The sequence below is a fragment of the Trachinotus anak genome, unplaced genomic scaffold (genome assembly GCF_046630095.1).
Source record: "Trachinotus anak isolate AG129_WGS33_773 ecotype Australia unplaced genomic scaffold, CSIRO_AGI_Tana_v1 ptg000012l, whole genome shotgun sequence".
Taxonomy (NCBI): Eukaryota; Metazoa; Chordata; class Actinopteri; order Carangiformes; family Carangidae; genus Trachinotus; species Trachinotus anak.
The window spans coordinates 19,566,050-19,578,806 of NW_027273863.1; the positions used below are offsets into that span (position 1 = coordinate 19,566,050).

The 12,757-nt window shown below is 39.1% G+C and overlaps 1 protein-coding gene across 4 annotated transcripts in view; it reads left to right on the plus strand.

Moving 5' to 3' along the window:
• The window catches only part of LOC139628518 (receptor-type tyrosine-protein phosphatase N2-like), a 221,637-nt gene extending 209,218 nt beyond the window's left edge, over positions 1 to 12,419 (plus strand). For all 4 annotated transcript variants that reach the window (XM_071490233.1, XM_071490236.1, XM_071490237.1 and 1 more), the window contains 3 exons: positions 69 to 133; positions 6,408 to 6,481; positions 9,282 to 12,419. In XM_071490233.1, the coding sequence (XP_071346334.1) occupies positions 69 to 133; positions 6,408 to 6,481; positions 9,282 to 9,353 (211 nt within the window). In that variant the 3' untranslated portion in view covers positions 9,354 to 12,419. The remainder of the gene's footprint in view (positions 1 to 68; positions 134 to 6,407; positions 6,482 to 9,281) is intronic.
• Positions 12,420 to 12,757: the final 338 nt, after the last annotated feature.

The following is a 12,757-nucleotide window of genomic DNA, read 5'->3' on the forward strand; positions in this document are numbered from 1 at the left end:
ATCTCTCTCTCTCTCTCTCCCCCCTCCCACCCCTACTCTGTCTCTTTGTCTCTCGCCCACCCGTGCAGTGATGGTGCAGGAAGAACTGGGACCTACATCCTGATCGACATGGTCCTCAACAAGATGGCTAAAGGTGGGTGTTGTCTTTTTTTTTCCTCCATTGTTACCTACTGTGCGTGTGGAGAGACGTTACCATGGCAACTCGTACCGTGTGTAAAGTTGGGTGATGGCATTAAGAATAATTGTATTTAAGTCGATAATTAAAGTGATGAGTAGGTACAAATGACATTTTCCATTAACACAAAACAACTCAATCATGTTGCCGAGCCAAAGCAAACAAGCTTTTACTTAATTACTGCTAATTAATATCTGTTTCATTATCTCAATGGAGGCTGCAACACTTTGGCAGCAGTTTGTTTCTATCCTGTCACACCAATAAAACAAATATAAACTCTATAAAATTCAAAGGAAGACAACATGTGACTTGGTTAGTGTAAAGAGAGAAAGATAAAGGAAGGAAAGAGAAACTCCAGCAGTATGTTCCTACTTTAAAGGTCTGCAAACTGTTTTGAATCAAACACTGTTGACCATGAACACTTTATTTCAAGTGTCATTAGGACTCACTGCCAGTGCTTTTGAAGCACATTGTAAGTGCATGATAATTACTGTAATTAGAGTGTGATATAATAAACACAGTGTAGTAATTATGTAGGGGACTGAATATTTCATGCGGCTTCGGCAGTTCATGACATGGCGGTAAATGAAGTGCCATTTCCTGAAATTCTGTCTGATTATATTTAATTATATCACAATATAAGAGTATTTGGATTGATTTTCTTTTTGGGACACAGTTATTCAGTTTATGTCATTACATCTGCTTTAAGCTTGAGCTTGTACTTGTGCTGTATATATTCATATTCTTGTCATCTCACCAACAAACGGAGGACTGTGTCTTCACATTAAAAGTAAAATTGAGTCTAATTCATTTGTTAAAAAGAGACAAAACACACAATGAACAAAGTTAAAAATGTATTTAAGCCACAATGATAGTGTAGTGAAAATCTGATGACGTGACAGCTCTGTTTCAGTTTACTCATAAGACAGATATAAGATTATATTCAATTTTTATCAATAAAGAGTCCAGTAAAAAAGCAAGTAAAAAGTTTGGCGTTCAAACACAGCAGTTTACACAGATTGTGTGTGTGTGTGTGTGTCTGCATATCTTTTTGTTTCTTGTAAGTGTGTAGAAGTGTGTGTGTGTGTGTGCGTGTGTGTGTGTGTGTGTATGTGTGTGAAGTGTCCCATGGTGGTGGTGCTGCTGTAGCAGAACGAGCTCCTGGGTCTTTAATTCCAGATCAAAGGGTCAGTAGAGCATCAGGGGCCTTTTCCCAGGCTGTCACACTGTGATCAGGGGCCCCATGGCCTCTCCTCAGCACTCAGGGCCCGGGCAGAAAAGGGCGGGGCTGGGTTGGAGTTGAATCTCAGATTTACTCTGAAACAGAAAAGCTTTAAATGTTTTGTTTTTTTTTAATTCAGTTTCTAATTCACATCTGTTCAGTTTCAAAATGAAGCATAAATTTGGAAAAAACAGAAAATGGAAAACGTCTGGCAACAGAAACACAAGTGAAACACAGTGGAGCTAACGATACACAGCAGGACGTGTCTGAACAGAGATGTAACCTGCTGATGGTGGCAGTAATGCAAAAATATTGTGTTTTCCAACCAAAGAGAAGAAAGAGATGAAATATTTTTTTACCGTTGATTTTTTCATTTCAGTGTAGACGGACAACTTTCAGAAACACACCTGAAAACACAGGCTGAACCACAACCACAGTTTTACTGTAGCGCTGAGTCTTTGCCTGACATTTAGTGAGGACTGGAAAAATCTGAACGTGGAGGTCAAACCTTCAGGGTGTAATCTGAGATATAAATATTTGATTTGTTATATATTGGTTAATATATTTGATTGATTATCTCTGTGTGATGGACGTGTTACAGATGTTTATTTGGAGAATCAAAGTGGATTTCACCTCCTGTAAATACTTCAAAAAATTTTGATGTCGGTGCTGATACTGATACCTTGACTTCAATACCGATATTTCTTTAATGCCAATTTTATCAAATCTATTTTAACAAACAGAAACGTACAATACACTCCAGGGTACAAATGTCAGTTTTGCTCACAAACTCAAATAAATAAATAAAATAAAAATAAATAAACAGCCAATCATCAGCATTATTAGATCTTGGTCCAAGCATGCTGCATGCTGATTGGCTCATATATCTGCTCAGCAAAAGTGATGATGATGATGACAAATAATTTTACTGCACTTGATACATATTTTAGATGTATGCACTTAACTTGTCTCTTTTCTATTACTTTATAATTCTGCTCTTCTGCAGGGAAATATTGTACTTTCTTACCAACTTATTTGACAACTGCAGTTATTTGTAAATACATTTAGATTTTATTTTCGAAATGCTCCTCAAAAGCTCCATCTTGACCTGATAATACATTAAAATGCCACTTACAGTATATCAATAATAATAATCCAATGAAATAAGGTCAGAAACCATTTTGAAATCTAAAATGATCTGCTCATATCTTACTTCTCAGTAAGTCTTTTGGACATGCACCTTATTAAAGTCTCGTACTGTAGTCGTGTGTCCCACATCTTCCCATCCTGCCTCAGTTTATAAAGGAACTGCTTTGAGCTTCAGTTGGCCAGTGCACACAGACTCCTTCACCTTAAGTAAAGTAACAGTGTTGTTTATGTTATGTGTTTACGTGAAAAATGGTGCACCATTTTTAACTCACAAACTCACCATCAATAATGATATTAGCCTGGAAAATCCAGTATCGGCTAGGTATTAATAGCCTATATATAATACTGCAACACTAAATGGGGACAGCACTGCAGTTCCAAACACCACTGCTCATAATACAAGTTAAAAGCATCTTTTCTTAGCCCCTCCACAAACGTCTGTGTCCTTCAAACCAAAAATCTAATGTAAAATTTGTCTCTGAGGCATTTTTGACAAATCTCCTCCAGAGAAAAAAGTCGGTTTTCCCTCCACCACACCGCTGCTCTCAGCTCTCTGCCCTCCCTCATTTTGGGTTTTTTTTTTGTCTGTCCTGAGAAGCTGGAGGCCCCCAGGTTTTGCAGGCTTCCTCCATCCCGATCAAAGACACTTTCCACCTCCTCCTACCCCTCCTCCTCTTCTTCCTCCTCCCTCTCAGACACAAAATCACTCCTGTTTCCCTCACCCTCCCTCCTTCCCTCTTCCTCTCCCTCCTCCCCTCTCTCTTTTTTTCTCGCAAGGAATGAATTGTAAATTCATCGGAGAGTTATGGCGGTGTTGCAGGGTTGAGGAGGTATTGCTGTGGTTCTCACGTTTTTGGGGTTTTTTTTTTCCTTCTCCTTTTCCAAAAGGCTCCCCCATTTCCCTCCTCTCTCTAATGTCACCCCCCCCTCACAGCACCACCACCACCACCCATCTCTTCATCTTAAGAACTGAATGAAACCCATCGAGTGCCGGAGAGCTTTTCACCATTCCTCTGTTTCTTTTGGCTTTTTTTTCCCAGGTCCAGCTGGTGAGCTCGGCCCTCAGCTTCGGCTTTCGTGGGTCTTTCACGGCCTCCTCAAGAGCCTTGTCTTTCTTTTTTCATCTCTCTCTCCTCCTTCTCCTCCTCCTCTTATAGCCCCCCCACCCTGACCTCCACCCTGAAGGGAGGGTCTTGCAGAGGAGGGAAGCTCAAAATGAGGCTGGGGTTTTTTTTTCATGCTTCCACCATCTCCTTTAAGGGAGAGTTTTGCAAGGAGGCGATTTTTTTTCTTAATGCCGTCCATTTTGAGGTTTATCAGAACCTGCACAATAGCCCTCGGCTTGTTAAGTCCCCCCCACCCTCCAAAAAAGAAAAACTAAAGCAGTGAGTGTGTTGCAGCTTTTCTGACTAGAAGGGAGCTTATTGTGTTGTAAAAAGGAAAAAAAAAAGCTCACAAAACCTGTGAAACAGAAAGAGAAAATGGTGTGAATGAGCAGCTCTCCCACCATTCATTTTCCTCCTCATGCAGCCAACGAAAAGCAGAGTTATTATGTGTCACAACAAGAAGAAAGTAAAGAGGATTCTTGCGCTTTTTGTTTCCTCAGAATTCAGATAGAAGAGGAGGAGGGAGAAGAAAACGATTAGAAAGACAATAAATGAAATGTTTTTTTCTTTCTCTTGTTCTTTGTGTATTTAATTGTTGCTCCTGCCTCTTTTCTCAGACGTCTTCATTCCCCCTCAACGTCTATTTTTTCCCCCTCTGTGTTTTCAAATCATCTCTGTCTTTCTCCTTTTTTCTGTCTGCTTTTTTTCAGCTAATGACTGAGAAGTTGCAGCTGTTAGTTCTGCTCCTATGACATTAGAAAGTGACATAAGGTCCATTTAAGCTGAAAAGGAGAAAACATGATTTTTAAAAAACGTCTGTCAAAGAGATATTTGTCTTAAAAAACAGAAATGCCGCCTACAGTTAAAGATTAGCTGTCGCATTACCATAGAAAACAAAGTCAACAAAAACAACCTTTTAACCCACCTTTATTTTTTTATATATTGTAATTAAGCATTAAGAACATTAAACCTCAGAACTTCAGCATCATCATCATCACCTCTTAATTAATCTAATTCACATTACTGTTCATTCTCAAAAGCACAAGTAATTTAGGCTTTTAAAGTTTTTTTCTTAACTTTCTTTTGTTTCCATTTCCAAGTTTTCCCTCCTTTCACTCTCCTGATAAAACCTGAACCAGATGTGATTTTGGACATATAAGTGAAAGAGACCCAACAGCTGTTTACAGGGCTGATTTTCCCTACAAAGTCCTAACATGAGAAAATGTTTTATTTATTATTATATTGAGTCAGAATATTTTATAGCAGAAAAAGACTAAAAGAGATGAAAGTAACCTTGAAACTAAAATTGTACCTGCAAAGAGTATATATATATATATATATATATATATATATATATATATATATAAACATTACATAAATAAATAAAAACATGTTTACAATAATAACCACACAGAGCAACGACGGCAGCATTTGTTTACTATAATATGGCTTGGTTAGGTTTAGGAAAAGATGGGTATTTGGGTTAAAATAAGAACTTCCTCAACATAAGACAATCTTTGTTGTCATGGTTACAATAATAACAATGTGGTTAACTTCAAACACCACTCTCCTGTGTCATGTTCCTGTGTTGACCCATCCATCCACCACAACCTCCTCCTGACGTGGACTTTGTCGCTCTCTAAACTACGTCACAACACTTTTACCTTTGCTCCTGTCACTATGTTACTATGACCGCTAGATGTCGCCTAGCAACAAAACGTAACTATGGGCACAGACGACCTATGGGCCTCGTTTTTTTGGGGGTTTTTTTTTGTTTTTTTTACAGGAGGACAGTCTCGAGACTTGAGACTTGACAACCTAAATAAACTTGACTTGAGACTTAAACCTGCATTAACTGAATTTCTTCTTCTTCTTCTGAGGCAAATATCTGGCTCGTCAGCTCCTAAATGCTCCGTTACAGACACCATGAGAGCAGTGACAGTGAACCAAAACACAGGCACCAGCCAGACAGCTAAACAACGAACACAAACTCACTATCAAGCCGTAAAGCCGGGGGGATAATTCTCCGTGAGCTCATCACATTTTCACATCATCATTTGATATAAAAACAAGAATTATAGCCACTTAAAATCACACAGGGATCAAGTCTCAGGTCTGGTAAAAACTTCAGAGAAGAAATACAATCATGTCGAGCACGTGTTCATCTCTAAAAGCATCATAATCTAATTGTAGTGTATCACAATGTGTAGTAATCTCACCAGTGCTTGGCCGGAGGTCATTGAGCCGACTGCCGGCAGCCACGCTGCTGTCAGCTGTGGGCACGGTGCCAGTCTGGCACTCAGACAGGGACCACACCAACACACAAACAGGCATGTCAGATTTTGGCAGGGGCTGATAGAGCTCTGGTGGGCAACTTTCATCAGCTGAAAGGCTTCAGGACGACCGTCAAAGACCGACAAGGGGCTTTGAGATCAGTTTCTTTTAGAAAATGCTACAAACACGCGGCTCTGTGATTTCCTCTTCAACAGTCTCTTTTCACTCTTTATCTTTTTTCCATCCTGACAATAAAACACCACCACCTAGCTGTTTGTGGAGTGTGTGTGTGTGCACGTGTGTTTGTTTGTACAAAGAGGATGAGTGTAATCGCCTTTCGCTGTTCTAAAGGGAGGCGGTATAAAACACCAGATTGACAGATGTTAGCTGGATTAACTTTGTAACCCTTTGAACACTGTCCAACACCATTTTATATGTGTGTGTTTTAATGTATGTGTGTCTGTGTGTGTGTACATGACAGGTGCCAAGGAGATTGATATCGCGGCAACTCTGGAGCACCTGCGGGACCAGAGGCCTGGGATGGTCCAGACCAAGGTAACACACACCTGAATCCTGTCTGTTCATGTGGATTCATTCAGATTTGCAGCAGGGAGGCTTTGGAAAATAGAACTTATTTTAATAATCTGGTGAATGTATTGTACAGTCATAAAAAATAAACTTGAAATATTTGTAGTAATGGCTGCACGTTTGCCATTCCAGTGTTTATTCTAAGTGATGCTTTGGCACAAAACATAAGAAGTGGTCATTTTAAGATGCTCCATCAAACAACCAGAGAGGAAATACATTCTGGTCATTTATCTAACAACCAGGAAATCAAAATAAAAGCCTATGAGGAAAGTAGCATAAGAATAATTTTAGACTAAACCTTAAGGATAAGTACTCAACTAAAAAAGAAATTGGAGATAGAAATTACAGAAGATGTTTGTCTAAACATGCCTGAGATCCATCACACGTCCACAGGTTTACAGTCAGCAGTAGAACCATCATGTGCTATTGTGCGTTACAACAAATATTAAGGTTACAACATCCTAATGAGTTGACTACCTTACCTTTGTGTAACAGGAAGTGACAGATATCTGGTTAGCTTAGCAGCTAGTAAAAAAGCTATAACGAGAAAGTGGGGGAGGGTTGAACCACCAGCAAAGAACCAGTGGCTGACAATCGCTGATGAAATTTTCTTATTGGAAAAAGTGACACGTGCACTGAGATTCAAAAGGCAAAACTGGATGAAAAATATACAAGACTCAAAGTGGCAACATCAGCAGGGTTGTATGCGTGTAGCAAATGTATCTTCACTGTTTGTTCAGTGTTGCTGACAGTTTGGTGTTGTTTGTTTTTTATTTAAAATTTAAAGAAAATGAAGTAAAAAGAATTAAAATAAAATTAAAAAAACAATGATTAATGACACATCAGTGGAACAAGTGCTTCTTTTAAAGCAGCTGGTCGTCAGGCAGCCCATCACTGTCTGCACTAAAGATGCTTCTCAGGAAAGTTTGTAAAGAAAGTTTGAGGGATTGTCTCCACAACGTCACAGATGTCACCTTGTCCTCCATGAATCTGATATTTAGTCATCGACAGTCGCTGGGCTCAAACCTGTGACCTTCACAACCAAGTACAGTGTCTCTGACAATCAATCACACCTCCATTAAAACTGTATTTTATCTGAACGTCTCGGCTTAGCTGGTGTTCTTTCTGCCCCTGTCGTGAGATAGGATGGATTTGCCTTTTATTTTTTTTGACTCATTCCTCTGCATCAGGCAAGATCAATCGATTCCTGAAAAGAAATTTTGCAGGGATTACAGTCAGGTTCGCCCTGATCACTGAGGAATATGTATAGAATTCAAATGGATGGGGATATATCTGTGCTAACACCTGTACTGAGTGAAAACCCAGTCTATTTGAAATGGAAACACAGTTCATGGAGGTTTTTTTTTTTATTTCTACGATATTATTGTATTCACTATTTGACAAGTGAAGAATAAAGTTAAACACACATTTTATCTCATTTTAAAGACCGAAAGATTTTAAATACTGTGTTTTGTCCACAATGCGGACCCTTTCCCACCCCTCTGTGCAGCCCCAGAGCTTCACTGTTCGTCACACTGTAATCAGGATGACACAGGGACCAGTCTGGAAACTTCAATTACCAGCTGATCTCTGAGCATTATTAGAGAGAAAAGCCAAGAACGTGTATAAAACATTGGCCATATTGATCCAGGCTTTATTAAACCATGTATCCTAAGCAAACGGCTGTCACAGCTGCTCTCTTGATTCTCTCTCTCTCTCTCTCTCTCTCTCTCTCTCTCTCTCTCTCTCTCTCTCTCTCTCTCTCTCTCTCTCTCTCTCTCTCTCTCTCTCTCTCTCTCTCTCTCTCTCTCTCTCTCTCTTTGTGTCCCTCTCACATTGATTCCCCTCGTGGTCTGGAGTCACAGCCTCAGCTCTGATGAAGATGAAGGAAGATGTTTGTTCCTCTAATCTTCCACTTTCTGTAAACTAAATGTTAAGTATTGGAAGGTGACTAAATAAAACGTCTTTCTAAGTGCCACTAAAGTTTACCACAGGGGCATTTCCACTTGAAAATGAAGATCAAGTTTTTAATCTTGTTGATATGTCCACATGGTGTTTTTTTCATTTTTTATGTGGGAATATTATTCAGAGCAGAGCATTTTTACATAGTTTGAAATGTCTCAGGGGAACTTAAATGCAAATCAGAGGAATGATAAATAATGCTGTATTTACTAGGTCACATTTTGTCAACTCTAAATCAAAATATAGATTTGATTTAAAAAAAAAAATTCCTAGAAAATTATGCAGAGGAGGTTGAGTCAGTGTTTGTGCCCTGATTAGACCAGTCACAGGATTATTGCAGACTGTCTGCATCCCAAGAGTCAAAACCCAGAGCTAAATAACTACACGACATCACTGCCTCTTTTCAACACCCCTGTCCGCCTGTGCACCTTTGCATGTTTTCTCTTTCTCAGGTTTATGCTGCAGCACGCAATGATATTTTACACAGTAGTATATTTCCAACTTTGTGTCAGTAGTTTGTGTTTTGGCCTTTCTTGTTTCAACATGGCAGTGCCCCCCTGCACAAAGCCAGGCCCATAAGAAAATCAAACTGAAACCAAGCAGGGAACAAAAGTCAAAGATTCTGTAGGACTTTGTTAAGCAGCCAAATCTGAAACACCAGGTTGTTGTTCCTGCTGGAACACCAGGTTCATCATCTTGCCGAAGGCCTCTTTGGCAGAGTTTTGCTCCTACATGTGTGTTTCAGTACTTTTCACTTTCCCTGTCTCTCTCTTTTTTTCTGTTTCCTGTCTTTGTCTGGCTCCAGGATCAGTTTGAGTTTGCATTGACGGCCGTTGCAGAGGAGGTGAACGCCATTCTGAAAGCTCTTCCACAGTAGGAAGGAGCACCTCCTTCAACAGATGTCCTCCACTTGTCCTCTCCTCCTCTTCTTCTGTCCTAACTGGAGGATGATCCCTGTTACTGCTTTTTTTAGTTTTCTTATCTCCTCTGCCTTCCTCCTCTCATACTTCTCTGCTGACATTTTGATCTCTATTTTGATTCATCATTTTACGCTCTCTCTCCTTTTGTCGTGTGCCCCTGTCGCTGTCTCTTTTGTCTCATCTCCTCCTCTCCTTCTTTCCTCTTGTCGCCTCCTTTCCTCCTTTTCCCTCTTGTCTCCTCTCCTTTTACTTCCACACCTTGTCACCACCTTTCACTCCTCCTCTCCTCCCATCTAAGTAAACATTGTGCCAGGAAACCGTTGAATCAATCCTGTACATAGATAGACCTTCCCTCTATTGGAATGACCCATGCAGCCTGTTTTCCAAAGTGGCATTTCACTGCATTTAAACACATTTTGATAGATGGATGAAAATGTTTCTCTATGTTCTGTTTAGAGTATATTTATTATAGTTTCTGTTTCTAGATGAGCATTGACCTCCTGGGCGTCAGTTGGAAAAAGCAAGGTTCAGCTCTGGTTCTTTGAGATCAAAACCAGTTCAATCCAGATTAAATAAATCAATGTAAGGAGCTTCAGTATAGCTGTTTGCCAAACCTCAGTGTTTTACCAAACTGACGCTGCTGATTGGTCTTTGCTCTGGGTGAGTGTATGATGTTGATCATCGCGTCTGTATCACTGAATCGTACTTGTGTTTGATTTCTAGTGCCATGCTTTATTTCATGTTTCTATGCATTATGCTAGAGTGTCACAGTGTAACTCAAAAGCGCCAAGTGTTGGTCAGCAAGGTAGATATGAGACAAAATACTTTATTGCCCGTAAAGGCTTATTTTTCGTAGAACTAAGTGGTGAAACATTATAACAGAAGACCCTGGTGATATCCCTCTTATTTTAAAAAAGGAGGTTAAATAACTTCTTTTTTTTTTTCAATGCGTACTTTTGATCATCCTAGTAGAAGCAATATTGTGTTTCTTCAACATGAATCGTTATCTCTTGTGGACAACCAATATCGTGGCTTGTCAGTGAAGTAACACTAAATGTCTGCCTTAATAAAAACACAACAGTTGGACTGGTGGATGTGTGTAGCCACCTGGAAACAAGGCTAGTGTGGAATGCTTCATTTTAAAAATGGCCTCACTCCAGCGGATTAACCTGTGGATTAAAAGTTTGCTGTGCTGGTACTTAAAGAAAATCCCTCTGATAAACACTGAGGAACATGGCGTCTTTAATCACCTGGGAGAAGGAAGTCACCCTCTGTCCACAAGTTTATGACACTTCAGCAGCAGTAATATCGTCCTTTTATATCTCAATATGAACCAGTGCACACTGGAATGAGGCCATTATAAAATCAAGTGTTTCTGACTAGTACTTTAAGGATAAAAGGGGATCGTTTTGCTTCTGAATAGCAGTTCTTCTATGTAGCATTAATGGATTATTTGTACATGTACAGTAGCTGAACCTGTGTTGCATTTAAAACTATTTTCCAGTGACACTCAGCTGGTTTTCCCAAAAGCATCTTGAAGCTCACTGGGTTTTTGTTCTGTTGTACATGAAAGGAGCAAAAACAGCATTAAAGGTCTATTTGTCAATTTACTACAAACTACTTTTACTTTAAATAGTTACTAACCAAATTTCACATCTTTGAGCAGTGTTTTACCTCTGTCCAGACAGCCACCGGTTTCCATTCATTCCCTTCAGATAAAAAAAAAATCAATTCGGAGACTAATGTTGTTCCGAAATAATCCAGAGCAGTCTTTTCTAATCAGTCTTCATTTATCACCACTTTAACATGCAAAAATAATTGAACTTGAAGTATCCTTGCTTTGTATTTAAATGAAAAAAAAAACGCCAGTGTGGCACTTTCAGATAAAATCACTCCTCCAGTCTCGTTCCACTAGTGCATTTCTGCATTAGATTTATTTTAGATTCATGCTGCCCAACTAAGACCTCCATCAGCAGGTGAACACAAGTCACATTACTCACAAGTAGCCTGTATATTGAACAGTGCTGCTAACCTGTTGAATTCAAATATTAGTATGGTAGTAGTGTTTTGGTTCAGTCGAACAAAACACCACTATAATGATTAGAAATTGATGAATATATCAATTACCTAAAGATGACTTTGGGAAACCAGCTCGCAGTTTGTGTAAAATCAGCGTCATTTCACTGCTTTCGATTGGCTGACAGTGAGTGAACACTTCAAATATTTAATCCATCAAATTCTAGTTTTGTTTATCCAGTCTCATTGGAACCACCAATAATATGACTTGCATACACTATGCTACTAGTGCATGGCTCCTTATTCAGCAAATGAGTATGATGTATTGTTTTACTGTGGCCTCAAAACTCTTCAAGCAAACAAGCAAACGGTTTATCTATTAACTTAACTTCACAATTATCTAATGCACGAGGACCTTGATTGTGCAAAAGCCAAGGATTATCATTTCTAAACCAGTGCAGGTTGTGGTTAAAGTGCATTGAAAGGTGGTGCAGTTACCAGTATGATGTAATACTGCAGTAAGCCGGTGTCATGTTGTTGGAATCGACTCCATTTTTCATCAGAAAAACTGAAACATGCTGCAAGAAATGCTCCTTATCAAAGCCTGTTTGATGTAGAATGGGATGTTATTTTTTTCTGCCGGTTTAAAGAAACTGTCATGGATGTTATAAAAATGAGGAAATAAGGGAAACTGCATTGAAGGAATTGAGAGTATCACATTCCACTGACCATTTTTGATGCAAGTCAAAATCAAACTTGATATAATGGGCTTCTTTTTTTTTTTTTTTTTTTTTTTGCAGTGAGGTTGCTCGATAGGTCAATTTCCCCAATGCTGTTCTTTCTTTCATGCACTCCATCAAGTATCAATAGATGGTGGCTGGTCTGTTGCATTAACACTGTACATAAACCAAAAAAAAATAAAATAACAGAAGATATTTTGTTCTATTGGTGTAAACAAATTGTGAATAAAGTCTCATTGTCAATGCAGTATTGTAATGCAATCTTGACTCGTGGGTTTTGTCTCTTTTTTTTCTTTATTACCACAGTTGTCCATAAAATTTATGCTTAGGATGTAATTGTACACAATCATATTCCCATCTGGGTGGGTGGGTAAACATCTGTTGTACAGAGCGCAGAACAACCTGCCACATTTTAAATCAGATACAGTGTCATTAAGTTAGATGTGACTCCAAACCTGCAGAGGACTGCTCAACTTGTCTTTTTTTTTTTTTTTTTATCCTTCACTCATCTGTTAAAAGTTTTCTGAGAACACCTACTCCTCCTCCTTGAGAATCAGATTCACAGTGCAACTTTAACCCTTCTACTGAGCGTGTAATAAAAACCA